We start from the raw sequence: 25,103 nt of genomic DNA, 5'->3' as shown, positions 1-25,103 counted from the left end.
AAGCCAAAGGCTTAAGTACAAGAATAAATGGCACATGATAACCATGAACGTGGAATAAACACAAGTGTCTGTACAACATGTTTTGGGTAAAGTTCTAACCAGTTCTATAGTAGGGGTAAGGTCACACAAGTGTCCTCCCGAAAGGGTCTTTCAGGCCTGTCCACGACAGTCCTGTCCTGGGTGACCGGTTCTTCTGAAACCGTCACTAACACAGGTTGAAAAGTAACTTTTTTCCTTGAATAACTCTCGTGCATACTGGGCCACCTCTTGTGTCCAAGCCTCAAAACCCTGGTCCCGGTGATGTCCAACATTTGACTCCTAACCAATCTGGTTTCTTCTTCGTCAACGACATGGTAAGTTACTTCAATGAACAATGAACTATCGATCTTGCCTAGGGTTCCTTTTCATATACAGACCAATACCAACGTGACCGTACGGTAAGGTGAAGTGATTGGGAAGTCGCACTCGCTTCTGGTATACAATTTGATAGACTTTTTCCAAGGGTCGACTGACGATGTGGTGAGTGGGTAAACGTACAATCTTGTTCGGTTGATAGGTGGTCACTTTAAAGTTTCCATCCTCTCCCGATTGCAAGGCTTCTTTCAATACCCCAAAGTTGACCACTCGACTGGTACGATGATTCAGAGTCAGTCCTTTCACTTTGCACGTCGTGTGCACTTCTCCTTGTTTGTCCCGGTATTCGTAGCCGTAATTTTTGGGACCACCACTGACGAAACTTAGAATCTTGTCGTCGGGATGCTCGTCTGTCCAGGCTCCTAAACGGTCTCCTTCGATGTCAGGGTGCTGTTGAATCGGGTGATGGATGTAAATGCAACTGTCCGTGTCAAAGTACAGGACGCGTTCTTCTAACAGTTCTAAAGCTTCGTACAATTTTAAGCGAGCATGAGCTGTCACGTAAGCCGCAATGATGACGTTTCCAAAAGGGTCGTCTTGTACAAAGTCCAGATGTTCTTCGTAATTGACCAAGATCAAATCCTCTCGAACGACGTCCACGTGTTTCATGGATTTGGTTTTGTCGTGAATCATCTGGAAGTAGCGGGAAGGTTCTGTCAAATATTCCGTCTTGGGTAAACACGGTCGTTGTGCCATTTTACCCCACAAGCAATTTAACATCACTTTGGCAAACGATCGCCTGCCTTCGTTTTTTTCGATGTGGTCTAAGGAGATGCCTTCTTGTGCGTAGTATTTCTCTTTGAATTGTATTTGGTCTTCGGGAGTGTGACACCAGGAAGGATAGCCGCTGGCTTCTTGTTTCAGTTTCAAAAAGGCATCCACGTAGTCTGCGAAAATGCCTTTCTGAGTAGGGTCACCCTTGTGGTACTGTTGTGTCTTGGGAAAGTGGCAAATTTCGTACACTTCTAACAGTTGGTATCCCATGTCCAGAGCTTTGAACAATTCCACGCTGACCCAGGTTCCCGTCAAGGCACGTTCTTCCTGGCTGTGATGGCAAGGTTGGTCCTGGTTGCACGTTTCGGCACAAGTACGTCACAAGGGAAACATCAGTTTGCCTTGACAATGGTGAGGTAAGACGGGATGGTATAGGTTCGTGGGAGGCAAAACTTTACACTTGATCAAGCCTTCGTATTGTCGAATGTTTTTCAGGTCGATGTGTTCCGTGAACAATTGCGGGTGCCCTACAGGAAAGCGACAATATTTGCACACGTAGGGATACAGCGAACACACGTCCAAGTATTTGATTTCTTCTCCTTTCTCTTCGTCGGCTTGGTACATCAAACAGGTGGCATTGGTCCTTCCTCCGTACAAACTATCCCTCGGGTTCAGCGGGTCCATGAACTGGTAACTTTCCACGAGGCGTTTAAACTCGGGATCGGTTTTCAAACGGTGATCGTACTCGTGTTCCCACATTTCCACCACTTGGTATCCTTGCTGTTCTAACTTTAGGCGTCGCTGACAAGTGTCCTGGTACAAGTCTTCCATGGTTCGTTGCAAAAACTGATTTTTAGTGCCACGGTCAGGGTAACAGACGGGACATCCGTGAAATAAGCAACCGTTAAACTCGTACACGATTTTGGGGTTTTCTAAGTCCCAGCCATCGACCGAATACGTTCTGATGGTCTTTTCGCCTCCTCCGTTGCGGGCATGCTGAATCCATTTGTCTTCCTTGTCGCACAAGTAATGTAACCAACGTAGGGCTTTGACCGAGTATTGACGCTTGACATAGTGGGTCGTTTGAGGACTGATGACAGCTACGGTGTTTTCAGGCATGAATCGTTGGCGGTACACTAAGGAACACGCTTTGGCAATGGTGCAAGCTTCTTTCAAAGGATCGACCCCTCCGTGTTCCATGAACAGTTCTCGAAATTTTCCACAGCAACGTCGTAAAATGTCCACGTCGGAACGACAATACTTTAACATTTCTTCCTGAAAGTAGAAAGGGTCCGAGGCGTGAGCCTGGTACCAAGCGTAGAAAGCTTCTCGTTGTTCGGTACGCATGTTGTCGAGGTCGTAATAGTGAGCCTCAGGCAAATGGGGTAGAACAGCATGTTGATTGGCTTCCGTATTGAAAAAGTGTGGAAAGTACCCTTTAGCCATTTCTGTCATTCCAAACGTTTTAGGCATTCGGCTCAAAGGCATGGCCAAGTAACTCATCGAATCTTTAAACTGTACTTGTCCCACTTGCATGAAAATGATTTTGGCTCCGTTCAAAATCACTTTAGGACGTTCGGTGCCATGTTCCGTATAGTACCTCAAAAGAAACTGTCCATCGTATCCGGAGAAATTGTGAGCCATCACCGTGGCATGACGATGACAATCTCCGTAACGTTCGATGTCCTCTTGGCTCCACGTCTTGTCGATGGGGTCTAAGACCCATTGGGCAAAATCGGCTAACGTGTTTGGTCCCCGAAAGATTTTTTCACGCCCTCCAGGAATCTTGCTGCAGTGAGGGCAATGACTGAAGATAGGTTCTTGAATGCACTTCTCGCACGCTCGATGAGCCACGCAGAAGTTAGGGATGTGAATGCCAGTCTCTTGCATGCATTCGAAATCGAAAAAGATGAAATTGCCTTTCTTCTTGTGACCGTCCTCTTTCTCTGGTGGGGGTTGGTATTTTTGCACGTAGCATTCGTGTTCCAAGTCCACGATGTGGTGACAAATGTGACATTTTTTCTTTCCTCGACATACGTGTGCCTTGGCATTGTTGGTAAGTATGTCTTGTTCACAGGTAGGGCACAATCTCAAGAGTTGACAAGCAGATTTCTGCTGTGAACCTTGCGTCTTCAGATGTTGCTGGTAACAGGCAGGGCTGACAAACGTACGCAGACAAGTTGAACAAGGCACTGGTTCTTCGCTCAGACAGGGTGGAGAGGCCAAACATCCTGGGCATTTCAATCCACAATGCTTGTGTTGCTCTCGATTGTTATAACCATATCACATTTCTCACAATAATAACCGTATCCCAGGAATCCAGTGATACTGGTAATGGTATCGAAATGGTCATCGTGATGATAGACATGAATGTATTTTCCGTCCTTAAAGTATTGGCCTCGAAACAACAGAGACCCGCGCATATCTTGAGGGTGCACTTTCAAGGTGTAGCGTGGAGCTAGGGCATCTTGCAATTTTTGCATCTCAGGAATGCCACAGGGTGTGTCTTTGGACAGGCCAGCTTGTTACAACAGGAGTTCTGCTTCGTTTCGTTGTTTGGTTCGGTTCGATTTTCGAATGTTCTCCCAGGTTCTTTTCCATTCTACCGTGTCGTTCTTGTTGGCATAGGTTCGTCCCACCACGATGGCACGGGCTAAGCACATCTGGTCTTGAGGGTTGTTAATTCGGACAAGACTACGCTTAATGTTGCGAAGGTCGTCCACCAATAACATCTTTTTGCGTCCTGTCCCTTGAGGAAGAGAGACGTGAGCCATTTTCAGTGTGGCTTTACCATCGGTGATGTCAAACTGGTCATTAGATTGTTGTACGTGTTGAATCTTGTCCATGCCTTTGGAAGGGGTTAGTTCTGCAGGTCTGCTAAACTCGATCCAAACAGGGGATTTCAAACCGTCGTGATCTATGGATAGTGTCAAGCGATCGTCTTCTTTGGGTTGACATTGTCGCTTGAGTGAGGTGAGCAAAGAATCCCACATCTCGGTGATAAACCCTTCTGCTTTCTCCAAGGGTACGTCAGCCTTGAAATCTTTAAACTTCACCGTGTAGGTATAAGCCGTGGTTCTAAATTTTTTAGAGGAGCGCTTTTCCGTCTCTCGAATGGAATAGTACTTTTCAGGGTTGACTAAGGATGGTGAACTTGGTTTAGAGGGTTCGGATTTTGGTTCACTCATGTCCTCTTCAAAATCACTGGCATGAATTTGTGCCAAGATTTCAGCCCTGGTACGAGGCGATAGATCACGTTTCTGCCTCTTACTTTCTTCTTCTTCTTTCTTCTCGAATGAATGGGATCGTTTCATCTTGAGTGCAAAACGTCAAATGACTCAAGTTTAAACACCACAGACTAATTTATAGTCTTGGCAAACCAGCGTATATAAAAAGGGTGTGTGTCTTGTCCTTTCACTATTCATTTCACTCTCAAGCTGAGCACAACGATGGAAGAGACTACCCAGATGGACCGTTTCGTCAGAGCTTTGCGAGGGGTCATTAGAAAATTCTCTTCAGACCAGCCGACGGACTACTCTCCTTCCTTTCGAGATAAAAGTCAAGATACTTGCTATATCTGTCAGAAGAAAGGGCATTGGTCTTCAGAGTGTCCAGACCATCAAAAAAGAACAAAAACAGGGACTAAAAGAGACAAAAGTCAAGATACCTGTTATTATTGTCAAGGAAAAGGACATTGGTCTCCAGATTGCCCAAAAAAGAAACAAGAGGAGTCAGAAGAAAAGAAGGATTCTTCAAAAGAAGAGAGGGATTCTTCGGAAGAAGAGAGGGATTCTTCAGAGGAAGAAGATGAAGAAAGAAGACAATTCTATTTAAAAGAAGCAAAGAAACAGGAGAAGAAAAGAAGAAGGGAAGAAAATGAGGTAAAAACGGTGAAGAAATTCAAAAAACAGAGAGACTAAACAAGGAGAAAGAAGAAGTCAATGAACTTTTAATTAAAGTGTTCTGTGGTGAATTGTGAATTGGATTGTAAAAAATGGATAAAAGAATACATGAATGATATAAGGTAAGTGTCTTTGAGTTTTGATTTTAAAATAAGAAGCTACACTCACGCACTCATACACAGACAGGTACTATAAGGGTAAAATGGGTGGGGTTTATTTTTGAGTTATTGGCAAATTGAAATTGTATTTCTTTTCGAGAAATGTGGGTGGCCCTGAAAAGGGCCTTTTTATTTTGGTGTAGGAGTGAGTTTAACCAATCAACTGTAACTGCCTTAAGCCTTTGCCACGGCCAAGGCCTACTTCTGATGATTGGGTTGAAATCACTAAGGGTGGTACGACAGGCTTAGTCACAGGGTTGGCGTGTTTAGCTCGGGAAGGTCGTATTCTCTTCGGTCGTGATAAAGAAGTCTGATACATTTGTTTCAGACTTATTAACTCCGCTAAAATGTCCAACAGTACCGTAGCCGTTTGATTTTCACCCTCTTGTTTCTTTGCTGCTACTTCTTCTTGCTGTTGTTGCTGTTGTTTTTTTCTTACCTCTTCTTGTTGCTGTTGCTGTATGAGAAAAGCTTGTTCCGCTTCCTTTTGTCGTTGCATAAATTTCTCCAATTCTTCTTTCTGTCTCTGTCTAAAATTCTCCACTTGCGGTAATGAAGAAGGTAACGAAGGTTCCGGAACAAATTCTTGCGAGGTAAGAAAATCCACAAAATCCCAGTGTACCTCTTCTGAAAGTAAGTCCGAGTTCCCTTGGGCAGTCTCCCCTGCTGGTGCACCCCAATGGATCGTTTTCTGAGTTTCCGTCATGTTGAATCACTGTCGCATAGATTGACTGCACACAAGCGCTAACGAATCTATATAGACCACGTGACGTCACAGACTGCTCTCTTCGGATTGGATGCGAGCTGACTGAATTTTGTAACGCGTGTTCGGATTGGTGAATGAATTCAATCCGTTTCAATCCTTCCTGTACCTATAAATAAGCACAGTTCACTGCATTGATTCACCTATTCTCGTCGCTTCAAGATGTGGACCACAGTTGAGTCATCCACCCTTGTGTCTTCCATGATGTTTAGGACGGACATGCTCATGTATGTCAGGTCCAAGTGGACTGTTGTTGATAGGACAGATACTAGTCAATGGATGAGGAGAGTTTACATAGAAAGACAAGGATGTCTCAAGAGGGTACTTGTGTATGGACCGGTAGTTAGAAGGAGTTTAAGAAGAAGAAGAAGAAGAAGATGTGACAGATGCCATCTATGTTAATATTAATATTAACATAAACCCAAAGGCCCTTTTCAGGGCCAGCCATATTTCTCGAAAAAAGATAGCCTTTCCATTGCCTACCCCTTTTCTAAATTTAAATTTAAATTTGAATTTAAAAAAAACTTTAAAAAAAAAAATAAATCCCATATTCAATTCCCCTTGTCCCTAGACAAACCCAAACTCTATTCCCATGTTAAATTCCCATTGTCCCTAGACAGTCCCAAACTCTATGTTAAATTCCCATTGTCCCTAAAGTGACCCACGATTTTTCTCCATGTTAAATTTCCATTGTCCCTATATTGTCCCAGGGGTCTTTTTAATGCTAAGTCCCATTGTCCCTATAGTATCCCACTTAACTACTTATAGACTGTTTAAACATAATGAACAAACAAACTTAGTCGGCAAAACTTATATTGATTGTCTGACAAAGAGTTTGTAAACTAGACCCAATGACCTTTGAATGTTATTTCGTTAAGGTGTTTATTTCGCAGTTTAATGAATAAACGAGTCAAAGACTAAGATAAGTTTGGTTGGGGTTTGCTATGAGGCTCCGTAGCTGACAAAAGCTGGTTCGATGAGAAAGTTGCAGTTGAAATTTCATGTCGTATATCGAGAAATAATTTACCACGTGTTGTATCAAATTGTGTGTCCTTTAAGTTCCATTATCCAGGTCCAGATTTTAGATTGTATATGTTGAATTAAACAGCAGTGGTTGAAAGTTATATTTTCTATGTCAAGGTTTTAGATTGTGTCGTTTAAATTACACGGTGGTGGTTGAAATTTCAATGTCATACGTTGAGAATTCCCAATTCACGTACTGGTTCAAAGAGTTTATGTTGAAAGTTCCATTTCATGTGATGAGTATTTAGATTTGGTCTGTTGAATTACACAGCGCTGGTTGAAAATTGAAATTCCAATGTCGACTTTTTAGAGTGTACTTTCTGAATTACACGGCGGTTGTTTAAATTGTATTGTCATTTGTCGAGAGTTTCTATTTAACATGTTGAATCACATTGATTGTGCTGAAAGTTCTATTTCGTATGTGGTGTTTTCAGATTGTATCTGTTGAATTACACAGCGGTGGCTGGACATTTTATTGTGCTTTGTCAGAATTGCTATATTTATAAGGTAAAATGATGGGTTGGTGTTAAAAGTACCATTTTACAATGTCCACTTTAACAATTAAAAATAATATCGTGTATTATTACGATACATCATTCGTATATTCGATTATTCAATTTACAGATTAAAACACGGTATTATTCATCAGGTATTATTATTGCTTTTCACTCTGTATAAAGGCCATCAGGTTGTGTACTCTTTCTTGAAAATCTGAATAATTATTTAAGTAGAATCTAGCTACATCTGACGTTCTTAGGGGAAAAGGTCAAGGAAATATTATAATTGTTATATGTTGGAAGTATTGCGCAACGAACGCCTCCGGCCACGTGCTATTGTTCAGAATACAGTATTACGCATTTATACGAATATGGTAATGATTGTACTATCACATTTGGTGTAATATGAACATAACAATAAGTGATTTACATCTTTTATGCGGATAACTTTTAATTTTCATCAGCTCAAATTTGAAAAAAGTGATATTGTAGGCGATACATTAAAATACTTGGTACATACTAGCGTACCATTCTAACTAGTGTGTAGTTACTACGGAGATTTCTCATTCATAATATTTTTGGAAATTAATATATTCTTTCGTGGAAATATGGCAAGTGATGATATTACAAGCGCAAGGAATGATACGCCACATTGTAATCTTTTTGTGGAATAGCGTGTGGACTGATGAATGAACCACTCTGATTGGTAAGTGCAGGGATTTTCATTTGTTTACAATCTTTTATTCAACTGGCGCTGTTTGGGGGTGTTGACAACGTTTGAAGAACGCAAGTCTGATATAACAAATTTTTAGTTGTTGTGGTCTTTGTGGCAGGTCTTGAGAGAGTTTGGATTTTTCAGTTTTGTAGTCAATAATGAGTATAGTCTGTGTGCCTGGAATAGTATTTTCTGTCATAATTCGTTCCTCACAGCATCGCGAATTTTATCCTATATGTAGCTCAAAAAAGTTTCAGGTCATCGTCATTAAATGTAGCTAACAGCATCTAATTGGTTTCACACGAAGTATATAAAACTAATTAGGTACTTTTAGCAATATGTAATGGCGCTGACCTAACTGTGTGGAACGAACTATAATTTCTACCTTAATACCAAATAGCAAGATTTCGTGTGTGTGTGTGTGTGTGTGTGTGTGTGTGTCTTTCAAATGTTTTAGTTGGTGTGTTCTGAAAGTTGGAGATACTTAAGTAGCTATATGTTTTTCTGTGATTTATATCTGTTGTTGAGGTTTAATTTTGAACAATTTCGATAGACTCAGCAGGTAAAAAAAAATTGCTTCTTCTTTTGCATGGGACCGAAATGGTATATTTTAGCTATTTTGCTTTTCTCAGTTTATACAAGGCCACGTTTGCATTGCCGATGTAGTGGTCTTGTAAAAGAGGATCTCTGTAGGTGCATGTGCGTTGATCATAAATGCTACACGACCTGGCTATATATGATACTGTGTAAAAATATGCTCCCGTGGGTCAGAAATGTATGATAGTTTGTATAATGTTACCAGTTATTGTTAAATGTTTCATTCAAAATCAAAACCTTTAAGTCATATTCCACATTGTGTGAGAATCAAATCGATTCAAGACGTATCTTTCAAGAAGGATTGCGTGTACGTATACTTGTAAGAAGACATTTCTGTTATTTCCTGAAAAACTTGGTTAGAAATGGGCACAGTACACTGCTTTTCTACTTGATATACAGTAAGCTGTTTAAGTGATAGTGAGGCACGTTTGATAAATGTGTTAAGATACCCTTATGTCGTGGGTTTGGAACTATTGCACAGGTTGAATGTCAGGTTTGTTCATCATGTTTGTTTCTCACATTTTTCCGTGTCTATTTAGTTTATCTACTACATGCATTTCATTGAATATACAATCAAATTGTCCTCATGCACAATTTTCAAAATTGTGTAGCAGTATTTTTTTCTCATTTCAATGGCCGTTCATGTCATAAATGTAGTGAACTTTTTGATGCTGACAGCAGAAAAATTATTATGCTGGTCGTACAATAATAGTTATTGTATTAGTGTTGGTAATACAATCCTCAGCAATAGTACTTGTCAGTGCAGTAGTTGTATTAATGATGGTAACAGAATCATTAGCAATGGTACGGTACATGTAAGTGCCGTCGTTGCATTAGTGATGATAGAATCATTAGCAATAGTACGGTACATGTAAGTGCCGTTGTTGCATTAGTGATGATAGACTCAGTAGCAATAGTACGATACATGTAAGTGCAGTAGTTTGATTAGTGGTGGTAATATAATTATTAGGGGTGCCCCAAGTGGCCGAGTCGTCTAAAGCGCCCTCCGTTACGGATCACTGCCATCTCACCTCTGTCTGCGTGGGTTCGAGTCTCGGATTCGGCTAATGTGGGTATGTGAGAAAGCATGCCAGTAGCTTCTCGTGGGTCAGTTGTTCTTTCCGGGGTTTGCTCGGGTTCTTCCTCCACCATTAATTCTGGCCGCCATGTATAGCCTGTCGTGTGCTGAAAAATGGCGTTAAACCCTACAACAACAACAACAACAATAATTATTAGCAATAGTACAGTGCATATCAGTACAGTAGTTGTATTAATGATGTTAATGGAATCATTAGCAATGGTACATTACATGTCAGTGCAGAAGTTGCATCAATGATAATAGAATCATTAGCAATAGTACAATACATGTCAGGACAGTAGTTGTATTAGTGATGTTAATGGAATCATTAGCAGTAGTACAGTACATGTCAGGACAGTAGTTGTATTAGTGATGTTAATGGAATCATTAGCAATAGTACAGTACTTGTCAGTGCATTAGTTGTATTAGTGGTTGTAATATAATTATTAGCAACAGTGCAGTGCATGTTAGGGAAGTAGTTGTATTAATGGTATTAGAATCATTAGCAATAGTACAGTACATGTCAGGACAGTAGTTGTATTAGTGATGTTAATGGAATCATTAGCAATAGTACAGTACATGTCAGGACAGTATTTGTATTATTGGCAATGGAATCATTAGCAATAGTACAGTACATGTCAGGACAGTATTTGTATAAATGGTATTAGAATCATTAGAAATTGTACAGTACATGTCACTGCAGCCGTTGCATTGTTGATGATAGAATCATGAGCAATAGTATAGTACATGTTAGTGCAGTTGAAGTAGTGCAACAGTAGCTATATTTGCATGGTACGTCTGATCATATTAATTGACATTGCAGAGATGTTAAACTATAACATATTTCTCAGTTTAATAATGTTGGTTTGGTTTCATTTTGGTGTTTTACAGCACAGCATCCCAAGTAGGTTAATTAATTCCAAGGCAGTCAAAGTAATTGTCACAGTAGTTGATCTTGGCTTATTCAATGGTAGGAATAATAATAATAATAATAGTATTGACGCAGTTAATATGCTTACCAATAGGAACATTTTACTTTTCATAATGTTCATTCAAATCAGAAATGGAATATATGCTGCACAATCAAGGTAATGCAATAAAATAGAGAAAAATGTTAACCTAGAGCGTATTTTCTCAGGTTAATAATATTGGTTTCCTTTGGTTTGGTAATGTACAGCATATAACTCAAATAGACTCTTCAGTGCCAAGCCAATAACTTGCCCAAATATACCATAATAACCGACCAGGTTGATCCAAGATTAGGATTTAAATTTACACCCTTTCATTTATGAGTCAGACATGCTAATTACAGAACATTACTAATGTTGAAGCAGTTGCTGTGTTGTTTTGTTAGAGTGGTTTCCTTTTCTGACATTCACCTACAATAACATGGTGAATGCCCCTCCGTGAAATATTTGACTCTGCATTGTGATTAAAGTTTAATGATTCAGCGACTCAGAGGCGTCATCCGAGAGCCTCATTTAAGGTTAACTTAAAAAAAATTACAAAGAAATTTTCATCTTTTCCAGGTAAAATGATGGACTGTAGAAAAATACTAGCAGATAGTTTTTTGCTGGGGATACTAATCTTTGGACAGGTGATGTGTTATCCTTCTGGAGCACCTGATGGTTCCTGTTCTTCTATGATGCCAAATCATGGAGCCAGTGCCAGTACTATCCCTTCTCCCTTCACTATTACAATATCCAACAGTACATATATGCCAAATGAGGAAATCACAGGTGAGGAAAAATGATGTCTTTTAATTTTTCGTACCATTCAAATTTTTGTACACCTTCAATACATAAAATTTCTTCTTATTTTTTTATCCTGTAAGCTTTCTACATCCACTATAAAGCAAACTGTATTCGGTGATGATGTTTCCCATCTGTCTGTCTGTTACCAGCTTTATTTGTGGACAGTAACTTCAGTAGGTACCAAATTATATCTTGGATTAAAAGCTCAGGTCAAGGTCACTGTGACTGAAAGATGAAAATTGGTTTCTCCACAATAACTTAATTCTGCACTGTCTTCAGTTACAAGGCTTGTCCTTGAGAATTAAAAGGACCCGTAATGATTTCCAGGTTAAAGGCTCAATGGTGAATGTCTCTGACTGAAATAAGAAAAGTGGTCAAATGGTCAAATGTCCATGTGAGTTCCGAAAATGTTGAAGGAAGTTTGATTAAACTTCGCTGGAATTTTATGACTTATTGCTCTGTTGAAGGTGGGTTGGTTTGTTTTTCTTGAAACAATTTTGATTTCCTTACAGAGCCCAATGTAATCAAACTTTGCCATCCTTTTGTTATATATGAGAAGTTACTAGAGAACAAAGTTAGTTTTTCTTTTGTTCTCCAAACAGCCATTGGTCTTCAACAACAACCAGGTTGAAAACACTAGACTTTTTCTCTTAAACTACCATGATACGTTGTATTCAGCTTTGCATACATGTGTGTGTGTGCGTGCGTGTGTGTGTGTGCGTGCGTGTGTGTGTGTAATTTGGATTTTTAAAGTAGCTTTAGTAATTTTTCAGTCATACGGCTATGATGTCTAACACTGGGGCATCATTCTGCAGACATGTATTATTATGTCCCACCCAATCACATTATCCTGACACCAGGCCGACCAGTCCTAAGACTAACTTCTTAGTGCTTCGCACCTAGTGAGGCAGCTGATAGTACGTTTTTTATGAGTATATGGTATGACTCGGCCGAAATCGTAACCTGCCACCTCCAACATCCGAGTCGGACGCTCTAACCACAGTCCTGCCGGAGCGGTTTACATGTTTTTTTTTTTTTTTTTTTTTTGTAAATTGTTTTGTTTTACAAGTTCACCTGATTGCCGTGTTTCGTGAGAGCAAAGTTTATACACCTCCTAGCCACCGTTGCCGTCGCTGTTTGGGTCATTTGACATTAAAGTTCTTCTCACTCATCCTCGTTTCTGGTGCGATGTAGTTTCACAATATATTTACAGCCGATACACTATTTTTCTGATGACCCTAATGTTCAATGCAGGCAGGATTCGAATTACATTATTGTTTAATGCAACTGGAATTCGACTTAAGTAAGTAGCAGTTGAACATAAAAACCAAATACGTCTTTATTAAGTGGATAGACATCTCTTCTGAATTATTTATTTGATAATTATAATGAGTATTTATATCATGTAAACAATCATAACTAATATTTGGATTAAAAAACATAAAGCCGCCATGGTATTATATATTCATGCTGTTTCTTTATCTGCTGGCGTATGATAGTGATGATACAGCACCATACCTGGTGTTAGATTGTCAACAGGATTAATAAATGGTCAGATCAAAACATTGTCAAAATGAGTCTGTTTTCTGAATCTGGTTCGGGGCGATAAAAGCTGAATATGGTAAAATTATCGAGAGTGGCACTGAGTCTAAATTCATTGTTGGACTTATGTCCTGCAAAGTAAATCCTTGACCAGACTGGTTTCATGAGTTTCACATAATCTGATGAAGTAGTAAAGGATCTAAAATAACTTATTTGTTCCCAACGACTTCATATGGGGTCCAAGAGAAATAACATCCATTGAACTGAGATGGTTATTCTCATGTATTTTGAGGTCATCTTTCCTTTTGTGTATCTTCTGACAATGTTTGCAAAACACTTATAAACCTATATGTATTATATTTGTATGCCAGAGTTTGGCGATGTTTATTTGTTCCTGCATATAGGACTCAACAACGAGTTCATTTTTATGTGTAGCGACCATGATGCCAAATGATCACGTTATAGTACATGATTTGAGCATCAGAACATAAGGAGAGTTATTGAAGGAATGTGTTTCCTCCAAAAGAGTTGAGAAAAATCAAGCAAAATACATTGGATCTTAAACATGGGAGCTCTCATGGGGGGGGGGATACAATCTATTAAAATTAAATTCCTTGGACTCCCATTTGAAGAGACATGTTGATCCCCTCCCCCAGGATGTGGAATAGATTGAGAATTTGTTTGGATACACCAGTTACGTACTCTATATTTGGTTGTAATCAATATATATGTAAAAGGAATCCATGCCTGTGTTTTCACCCAAAAACTTGCGTGACCAAGCTTTTGAGTTTAGATTAATAATGTCATCCAAAAAACAAAAACATATTGAAGATGAAAGAAACTATCAGCCTCTAAAAGGTTAAAATGAATCGGAATAGACATAACTACAGAAAATTCAGATAGTTGGCAGTGCTTGGAGTTAAAAGTAGAAAGGGCAACAACTACGTTTAATTGACACCATGTCAGTTTGAGTATTGCTTACGGCGGGAGAGATGCCATCATGTGAATTTAGACAACCCCAAGTATTTAAACAAGTTGAGATATCAAGCAAGAAGTCATAGAACTCCGTGGATTTTGGAGCCACAGTTTCTGGAAATGAAGTAGACGTCATTAAGGTCAAAGTGTTTGGTCTTTTCAGTTGAACTTAAAGGAGCCGTTCCTGCTTCAGACAACACTTCTTATCTTTTCACATGCATGTTTTCCAATTCGACAATAGAAGTATATGACATTTTGTTACAACTAATGGTCTAATGTAGGAAAATATTTAAAAATTTACTGAGAAGTACAACTGACAGGTCTGCTATTTTCGTCAAAAGTTGGATTTTGTATATGCCTTCTTTGAAAATAATTGCTAGTTTGGATATCTACAGGCAGAGTTTGATGTCAAACAATACTTGGTTCATCTTTTGTGTTACCTAGACAGTTTGGGCTATATATTCAGTTGCAAATATTTATTAAGTCCAGTTTTTGTCATCTAGTTTTTATCAGATTTCTACCAATCTTACCATAGAAACAACAACAAAACACAGTCTGATAATTCCATAACTTCTATGCTAGTTTGGATAAAGCATGATGGGAAAACAGTTTGAGACATTGTCATCATCCATGCCCTGTTAAGTTTGGTCATTTGGCTGTGCTAGAGAGGTGGCAGCTTAGGAGAGGGTGACCCGGCAACAGCAGATTATGATTAAACACAAGCGGTACCCATTATGGATAGTTAGATAAAATTTCATGAAATACATTCTATTAATGTATAGATTTTGGAGGACTTTCTTTTAGCCATTGGCATCCATTACACACACTGACATCTTTTTAATTGGGCAGGAACCTGGATGAATTAACAGTGAAATGGAAGATATTCTTAATTTTTGTTTTTATCTTTTTTGACTGAATCAGTTATGTGCACAATAATAATTGAAACGAATAAAAATACATGTAGATTAATCAGTTACTTGATAAATTCTAAGCGCTGTCTTTCTTTACAGTAACCCTACAAGGCAGTGTTTTTAGGGGATTTCTCATACAGCCAAGAAAAAAGAGCAGCATTTCTCAGCCAAACACAGTTGGCACCCTAACTGGGGGCTCTGAGACAAAGAATCCTTGTACTGCACCCACGGTACTGGTATATCTGTTTATCTGTTTGTCTTTCTCTTCAACTGGTTATCTGTTTTTGTTTTAATGAGAGAGAGAGAGAGAGAGAGAGAGAAAGAGAGAGATGGTGAACTTTCCTAGATTTTAAAACACGAGACCTCTTTATCATTAGTTCATAAATACATTCCCCTGTCAACTACACATTATTAATATTCACACTTGCACTTCATCACTGAAGGTCTCATCTGGTCCGGTAAGTCAGCTCCCAGGCCTGTACTGATACTTCATTACTGAAGGTCTCATCTAGTCCTATAAGTCAGCCCCCAACCTATACTGATACTTCATCACTGAAGGTCTCATTTAGTCCTATAAGTCAGCCCCCAACCTATACTGATACTTCATCAATGAAGGTCTCATCTAGTCCTATAAGTCAGCCCCCAGACCTCTACTGATACTTCATCACTGAAGATCTCATCTAGTCCTGTAAGTCAGCCCCCAACCTATACTGATACTTCATCAATGAAGGTCTCATCTAGTCCTATAAATCAGCCCCCAACCTATACTGATACTTCATCAATGAAGGTCTCAACTAGTCCTATAAGTCAGCCCCCAGACCTCTACTGATACTTCATCACTGAAGGTCTCATCTAGTCCTGTAAGTCAGCCCCCAACCTATACTGATACTTCGTCAATGAAGGTCTCATCTAGTCCTATAAGTCAGCCCCCAACCTATACTGATACTTCATCAGTGAAGGTCTCATCTAGTCCTGTAAGTCAGCCCCCAACCTATACTGATACTTCGTCAATGAAGGTCTCATCTAGTCCTGTAAGTCAGCCCCCAACCTATACTGATACTTCATCAGTGAAGGTCTCATCTAGTCCTGTAAGTCAGCCCCCAGACCTCTACTGATACTTCATCAATGAAGGTCTCATCTAGTCCTGTAAGTCAGCCCCCAACCTATACTGATACTTCGTCAATGAAGGTCTCATCTAGTCCTATAAGTCAGCCCCAGACCTCTACTGACACTGATATATCAGACTAGGTCTTGTCAGTCTTAGTTATCTTATTAGCAAAATTTCCTTCCTACACGTCATTTCCAGGTTCTCTACATTTCTTGAGCATTGATGTATCAAATGCCATTACTATCTACATGATAAGACAGGATTTTTCGTCACGTTTTAGTTGATTGGCCAAGCAACACAGTCCTTTGGATTGATGATGTCTGTCAGTCAAGTCATCTCTCTATCCAGCATCAATGATTACATTACAATGTGTGTCTCACTCACTCTCACAAATATATTTGCATGCAGAATAATGTTTTTTGATATGTAGATGCACTCTGTCTTTCCAAATTTAGATAAACGTGACCTATATTTCATTCTCCACTGATTCACATAACATTTTGTGCTTAGCTCAGTTTCTCAGACACTATTGGCAGAAGTCATTGCCTCTTGTAACTTAACATGTAGATGCATCATGGGAATGTTTATGATACATATCTACTATATTTAGATGCACCATGAGCTATGGCAATATTTAGAACACATGTCTATTACATGTAATTGCATCAAAAGGTATGGCAATGTTATAACGTGTCTACCACATGCAGATGCGTCATGAAGTATGGTAATGTTATTACACATATCCAATACATGTTTAATGCATGAGATATAGCAATGTTTCTAACACGTCTAGTTTATGTAGTTGCATCATGAGATAGGCCTATGCTTATAACACATATCAACTAAATGTATATGCATCGTGATGCATTACAATGTATAAATATATATATATACTACATGCAGTGTACTGTAGACCAGTATTTCAATTGTACAATGCTGAGAAGAAAGATTTACAAATGAATGCCCATCGAACAAAGATAAAGTCTTTATTTATGCTCTGCTGGTGCAAGAAGAGCATATGGGATGATTGTTGTCCAGCATCCATCACTTAGGACAAGTTTGTTATTGCTACTACTCATTAAACTCCTTGGAGGATGAAACTGTCGCATTCAATGAAATTCACAGACCCGAAGCACAGAAACATCTGATTGATATGCCAATGTGTATATAGCGTTATTGGAACCTTGGCTAACGAAGATGTAGGTGGGTCTAACTGAAAATGGCGCCTTTTGGCTATCCAACATGACCACCAAAGTGGTCATCTTCAAAATCTTTTTATTGCCACACCTCCTAAAGAGAGGGTTATATCAACACTAAAATACGTATACTGATGTCTAGTTGGTGCTAAAAGAAATTGGCACAGATTTGCCAGTCAAAATGTCCACCATGGCACCCCTCTTGAAAATACTGTTATTGCTACTCCATAATGGAAAGTTATATTGACATTTACTTCTTTTATCAGAAGACCTCATATGATCTCTAGTTGGTCCTAATGAAAATGGTGCCAATCTGCCCTTCAAATGGTGGAGCATTATGGCTTTTTGAAAATCTTGGTGTCAGTACGCCTCCTGGATGGATACTCATATCAGAATGACGTTTGGTTGGTCATACATGAAAATGATGCCGATCTGACTTTTAAAATTACAGCTATCTTGAAAAAAGGATCTACAATGAATAAAATGCTACGCAATGACTAACAAACTTGAAACGGTGTTTTATTTATATATAAAAAATTGCTATATATCAAAGACTGTAAACCAAAGTGTGTTTCTATCCTAATTAAAGACATATTTTTCATATAAGCTCTAAAGTAAATTAACCTGATGTGTAATGTTGAGTAATGCGTGCTACAAGATATTTTTCATTTTCTGCCTTTTCCTAAAGATGCCAGAATCGATCTGAAAATCATAAATGCTGTAAGGACAGAGTTAAGAGAAAAAAAATTCCGCTAAACAGTCCTATAAACCTCGACTAAACAGTTCTATAAAATCACACTAAAAAGTCCTATAAAATCCCACTAAACAGTAATATAAAACTCCACTAAACAGTCCTATAAAATCCCACTAAACAGTCCTATAAAATCTTACTAAAGAGTCCGCTCAACTACATATGCGGATGTTTATAATCTGCGGTGGCTAGATAGTGCCATTAAATCATATATATCGTGTTTAAACAAGATAATTTTTATGATCTTGTCTGGATATTATCTTGTTTAAACAATATATTTATTTTAAAAAATTGGCACTATCCAGCCACCATAATAATATAACTGGATCTAAGAGATCCTGTATCATTGGCAATCAAATACAAGTTTCTATTCACATCTTCTATGACCAAAAAAATTGTAGTGAAAGATAAAAAGATCAGTTCAGAATCAGACTGTACCAACGTATTGTCTATGACGTGTTGTCACTGTGAAAGAGAAAGATAATTACCCAGTTCCCCTTTTGATATATAAATTTAATAGAAATATTTTGTGATCAATCTTTGCTTATTATTTGGTAGGTCAAGCAGATAACACGTTGATGAGCAGTATTGTCAATAGAAACCATGGAAACCCAAACTCAGCTTTCCAGTAACTTTTCTATTAGACTTGCCTAAAACATATACAGCTACTGACTGTAGATGCAATTTTCAATGTAGAATCCAATGTTCTGGGTGTCCTTGACAATGACTGCATTAAATACATAGTCCATTGTTGGATTTCATTGAAAGTAGATGCTAGGGCACCAACCAAGTCTAAGAAAGACCATTCATTCTCTTGTCCTGGGTGCACAAAAATTGGTTGTGCCAAGGAAGACTTTTACTACTTACTAGTCCCTGGACCAAGGGGATGCAGATTTATACCTGGCGAATATATGTCCATTTATTAATTACGTTACTTTTAAATAACCTACCTGTATTCCTGTGCCGTCAAACACAAAGCCTACACTACTACATGTGCCCGCTTTGTGAAATGGTAAGGTGTTAAGTTATGCAAGCCATGTGACAGCATGCCCAATTTGGCCTCTTGTTCTGTTTTATGACACAGTTTATCATAAATAGGCTCCAGCCTTCGTATGAGCCTCCAATATATATATATATATATATATATATATATATATATATATATATATATATATATATATATATATATATATATTGTCGCACTGAGTAAGTCTCCTTTACTTTTTATTTTGAGCTAATTGCTTCAAAAGGTAATGGGAAAATTGAAATAGCACGTGAACATATATTAAGAATTCCTTTTTAGATTAATTTTGCAATAGTTATAGCATGAAAAATTTATATGTGATGAATGATCAGATACTTCCACCTGCCGGACTTTTTAGCCCCTTTTAGAAAGTAAAAACCCTGCTAAAATGAGTTGGTGACCGAATAGCAAACGCCTTGCAGATGAACACATGTCATTTGGAACATATAGGATCTTGACAACAATCAAAATATTTTATATCTGTAATGTCTGATGATAATAATTCATATTTTTTCATTGACCAATATTTTGCAGGTAGCTCTCACACATACCACTAACAGCTTGAAGACCACAATAAATATGACGTGGAAGGCCCCTGCCGAAGCAATAGAAACTGTGGTATTTGTGTAAGTATTATTTGTCTCATAGGAAAGTGGTACATGGCAGCCTTCACCAACAAAGTTTCTACCAACTTTTGTACCACATCTCATCCTTTAAAATTGCTTTCCAGATTATCTGTAAATTTTGTTACCAGTATTTTTTTACCATCGTTGAAAGATTATAATTTTTTGAAGACAAAATTTTGGGTAACTTTGCAGAGTTTCTTAAACACTGATAGTCTGGGAGCCATATATTTATGGATGACGTCACCTACCACTATATGGGACCATACATTTGTAGTCAAACGGAACCTATGTCTGTATGCCGCTTCCATAAAATTATGGACCAGGTCAATAATGTCTACAGATTTAAAATCTTGGCATATCATTGATTGTGTTTTAGTAATATCAGGAGATAAGGCATCCAATAGACCAAAAGTAACCAGCCTGGTATCACTATGACGTTATATCAATGAAACAAGCATTACTACAGGCTCATGTGGCCAGGGAAGTGTTTAGTTAACAGCAGGCATCGATGTAAGCATTATGTTTGCTGTTCAGTACTGGCAGTCTTGCTTTTGTTTCAAGGACGTTTGACAATGACTACCGTGCATATGAACGAGGTAGTCTAGATTAATATAAGGAACATTAGGGTTGTGTGTGCAGATTTCGGGGTATGAGTAACCATGGACTAATTTAAATAACGTGATTGTCTTGATAGTTAATATGCTAGTGATCTGACCACACGGCTTTGAAATTCTCTGTAGTAAGAAATTGTCGCAATATCTTAGAAAGAGAAATAAGAAAAGAACAATTCCTCATATATATATATATATATATATATATATATATATATATATATATATATATATATATATATATATATATATATATGCAAGGTAGGCAATATGTTCTCACGGTGGGTGGGATGCATGATATAAATGAGTCCTTTTATTCAGTGCCACTCAAAATATTTTGAAAAATCCTGCCTTGCCTAAAAGAATGAGTGTTTATCATTCACCCACCCTGGTAGCATTTACTCTAAGGGCAGTTGTTGCAAAGTAATATAGAAGAAATCACGGTTGAAGTACCATCATCAACTTAAGAATGACTCCATTTTCAAGGTTAGGTTGCATGCACGCTGTAGTACAGTCTCTGAATGTTTCAATTTGAAATTTTGTTTTGTAAGGAAATGATAAACAATGCAGCCTTTTTTTTTTAGAAACCTATAAATTCTTTACTCAAACTCTGTTGTCATTTTCGTTGGCAAAAGCCAAAAGCCCAGCTAAACGATGTGCAAAACCGAAATTATATCCCTTTGCTATGTACATATAATCATTTTCACGACAATACATCAAAACAAAACAGGGCAATTTCCATTTTATTAAAAGTAAAGAATGTTTAGATTTGTAAACAAATAAAGACTGCTCATTTGCCAGCCAGCACGACCTCGTGAACAACATTTATTTTGTTGCTATACCTTGCCACACTCGTAAGCTGTTGTGATTGTTGCTAAGAGATTATTTTGTTTCAAATATTTTTGCCAGGTTCAAAGTAACGATCATCACTGTAAACCTCACAACTCTTTTTCGTTGATTCATAATCGATGACAAAGAATTATGTAAATATCAATAATTTTCGAAAATAGCAACTTTACGGCCTCTCAGTGTATATCTGTTACACTCAAACGAATACCTAACAAATAATACCACTCGTATAAATGTATTACTGGAGACAATAATACCACTCGTATAAATGTATTACTGGAGACAACCATCCAATGATGTAAACTCATACCTAGTGATCATATTGCTGTGTATTTCAGCCTCACTTCGTGGTAAAGGTAAAGAAAAAGTTATGTAGCTTTATAACAACATAGCAGTTTTCAGCTGATGTCTTGTATCATATCATACCGAAAAACAGCCACACTGTAGACATCGTAGCGATATGACTGAAAAATTGTTAAAAGTACGTTAAAAATCCAAATCACACACACACACACACACACACACACACACACTGAACTGTGACAAGAGAAGACCCAAACTAATAGCTGTAATAGTTCTGCTGTACCTGATGATGTTACATTAAAAACTTTCCGATGTTGTCACTGTCGTGTTAACAATCTGCATGCGTATATGTGACACTGTACGATTTCACCCCAATCTGAATTTAAATACTAGTTTTGCATTTTTGGAGGATTTGGCTCAAAAGTCTTTTGCATTCTGAGACAACTCGACGTACATGTATGTGGTACTTAGAATCAAGCTAGCACATGTAACACAGTCATGCAAAAAGGGAGCATCATACCAGGGTTAAAGGTCAAATATCAAGGTTTCAATTTACACTTGTTTTATATCTTCCATACTGATCCCCAAGTTCCACTACATAATGGGTTGATAAATATGAAATTGATAGGGCCTTCCTAAAGGAGGAATAAGAAATAATTATCCCATACGACTTAATAGGTTCACCTAAGTCCCCAATATCACTTACCTCTAAATTATTCTAGACGATGTATGCAATATCTGTGAACTTCGCTTTGATGCGATCAGTGGTTAGTGATATATTTAAATCAAATGTACTTATCAACATATTCCCCTAGGGCAGATACAACTTCGACAGTTTCCGTGTCTCAAGTCCGTGGGACGTCTCTGGAGGACTCCTGCTTTGCGTTCCTCGTTCTTTTAACATTGTTCAATGTAAAACCAACATGAAAACTAAAATATACTGAGCTAGCGATTTCATAACCAGCTACACAGGAAATGAAATTGCGGCCCATGAAGAGAGACAAATAGACATCAAGCACCCATTACCTTGCTTGCACGCACCAGTTCATCTACCATCACTGCTAAGAACACATCACCAAAAAGTGATGCTACAAAGTCGTTGATATATGCAGTTGTCCGTAGCCGACACACTCGCAAGTCGACCCAGTAATTAATTATCGTCCAACCACGCAGTCATTCTGGATTTATAGGACAGAAATCGAGGTATATAAAATTAATTATAGAGAATCACAAATATGCACCAAACAGAACTGAAAGTGCTATCCCTGGATTGTACATGAAAATGATTGAAAATACTAGGCGGAATTAATATTTAATGCAAATAATATTATCATACAGGATATATTTTTTAATTAGTACTGTACTCTAATTTGTTTACCCGCAGACCTGTATTCTCATGTATCTACAGTCATTCCGGATTCCTATGAAAGAAATCAAGGTATATATAATTAATTATAGAGAATTATAAATATACGCTAGACAAAACGGAAGGTGCTATCCCTGGATTCCATTAGAAGAATGCTTGATAATAGTAGGCAGAATTAATATTTTAATTCAAATAATACTAGCATACAGTTTAGAGAATTTTTAATTCGTGCTCTACGGAGATTCGAACCCAGGTCCGTGGGTAAACGGCACACATCACCTTGCCTGCACACACCAGCCAATATTCCCTCACGACTAAGCACACGTGAACAAAAAATGATGTTACTCAGTCGGTGTTATATGCACTCGTGTGAAGCAGACACACTCGCAGGACGACCTAGTAATTAATTCTCATTTATCTACTCATTCCGGATTCCTATGAAAGAAATCAAGGTATATAGAATTAATTATAGAGAATTATAAATATACATCAGACAGAACGGAAAGTGCTATCCCTGGATTCCTATAGAAAAATGCTTGATGATAGTAGGCAGAATTAATATTTTAGTAAAAATAATACTATCATACAGGTCAGAGAATTTTTAGCTCGTACTCTACGGAGATTCTAACCCAGGTCCGCGGGTAATCGGCACCCATCGCCTTGCCTGCATAACGAGCCCATAATCTCTCACGACTAAGCATATATACTAAGCAGCCACCACACTGCGATCTATTGAGACTTAGCCTCACGACTAGGACATTTGAAAAATAGGGGCCACCGAGTGGCCGAGTGGTCTAAAGCGCTGTCCGTTAAGGATCACTGCCATCTCACCTCTATCTGCGTGGGTTCGAGTCTCTGATTCAGTCATTGTGGGTATGTGAGAAAGCTTGCCAGTAGCTTGTCGTGCGTCGGTGGTTCTTTCCGGGGTTTTCCCGGGTTCTTTCTCCACCATTAATACTGGCCGCCATGTGTAGCCTATCGTGTGCTGAAAAATGGCGTTAAACCCTACAACAACAACCAAATATTTTAGGTCAATACAAGTATTTTCCAATGTCAGCAACAAGCTGAAATAAACTAGTTGAAACATAATAAAGTTAAAAGGTTGAATTCCTGTAGAAACAGCCATGTAAAGGTTCTCAAACATAACCGTTTCTCTGTTTTATTTGTTTGTCTTGTCTATGTTTTGTATTTGCCTTTGAAAAAGACTCATTAAAGAGTCGAAAACGCTCAGGCTAGCTAGATACTAGTTTCGCACTTTTCGTTGTCAGTTTATTACATTCATCTTAATCAATCCCTGACACACGTGATCCTTTGCTGGATCCAGTGCACGTGAAAGGATTGTTATTCGCCATATAATTTGTATTCTTTCTATATATATCCAGTACTTTTCCACCACACCGGTACTGCCATCAGTTTCTGTTATTAGGAATGATTGGAAATTCCAGGGTAATCTTGTTACAAGTTTAATGCTTTAATTTTTCAAGACAAACAAAAAATTATTCCGGAAAGAATACAACTTTTATGGAATATTTATAGCTGTAACAGACTTGTCTACTATAAAATAAATTCTGGTATACCATGGTACATATCAAGGTTTGTACCGAAATACTGCAGTTTGCCGTGGTATAAACATTTTCGTGGTACCCAGCTCTGCATTGCAGTATAAAAGTATCTCTTTTCATTGAGATAAAGATTGTAAGTGCACAAAAAGATAACAGTTCTTCTTCTAAATTTTTCAGAGCAACCATTGTACAGGCAAAGACAACATACTGGGTTAATGTACAGAGTCTAGAGCTTACACCTCGTGGTGGTGGTGGAGTTAATACAGGTTCCCCTGGTGGGAGTACAACAGTGCCGTCCGGACTAAGTCTCTTTTGTAGTCTGACTTGTTTTTTTATTTTGCATACATATGTCAAACAAATACTATTTTGATTCAGCATCAAAGCAGTGCATATTTTTTTTTAAATGAAACTAGCATGTATAACCAGATTTTATATATTTAGAGGATACAGTTTTTTCGATTTTTTTTGTACATTCAAATGTCAATTATACACATTCCATTTTTGATATGAGTTTTGTCCAGATAAATGATTGTCCTGATAAAAAATGATAATAAAAAAAAATCCAAATTTCAGGTCAAGTGTATATTTAACCGATCAGGTTGAATGAAAAGTTTGACTAAAGATGTAAATGCTTGACCGTATGTTCATAGTCAGTTTCAAATGG

The 25,103-nt window shown here is 38.1% G+C and overlaps 1 protein-coding gene across 1 annotated transcript; it reads left to right on the top strand.

The window, feature by feature from the left end:
• The first annotated feature begins 7,774 nt into the window (after nucleotides 1-7,774).
• Nucleotides 7,775-24,839, top strand: LOC149784932 (putative defense protein 3). Its single transcript, XM_089931164.1, has 5 exons — nucleotides 7,775-7,845; nucleotides 11,391-11,600; nucleotides 15,143-15,273; nucleotides 19,657-19,748; nucleotides 24,617-24,839. Exons 2-5 carry the CDS (start codon nucleotides 11,396-11,398, stop codon nucleotides 24,807-24,809), a joined length of 621 nt encoding a protein of 206 aa, XP_089787290.1. The 5' UTR covers nucleotides 7,775-7,845; nucleotides 11,391-11,395; the 3' UTR covers nucleotides 24,810-24,839.
• The last annotated feature ends 264 nt before the right edge of the window (nucleotides 24,840-25,103 follow it).

This window comes from Sinohyriopsis cumingii, chromosome 13 (assembly GCF_028554795.1).
Source record: "Sinohyriopsis cumingii isolate HCF-2022 chromosome 13, ASM2855479v2, whole genome shotgun sequence".
In the NCBI taxonomy this organism is placed as follows: Eukaryota; Metazoa; Mollusca; class Bivalvia; order Unionida; family Unionidae; genus Sinohyriopsis; species Sinohyriopsis cumingii.
Note: the sequence above shows the minus strand (reverse complement) of the source record. Positions and strands in the feature narration are given on the sequence as shown.

Excerpts from the sequence above, each read along its gene's own strand:
- LOC149784932 (XM_089931164.1), top strand. The coding sequence starts at position 11,396 with ATGATGGACTGTAGAAAAATACTAGCAGATAGTTTTTTGCTGGGGATA. Across the intron at positions 11,601-15,142 it reads GCCAAATGAGGAAATCACAG|TAACCCTACAAGGCAGTGTT; the intron begins GTGAGGAAAAAT and ends CTTTCTTTACAG. Across the intron at positions 19,749-24,616 it reads ATAGAAACTGTGGTATTTGT|AGCAACCATTGTACAGGCAA; the intron begins GTAAGTATTATT and ends TAAATTTTTCAG.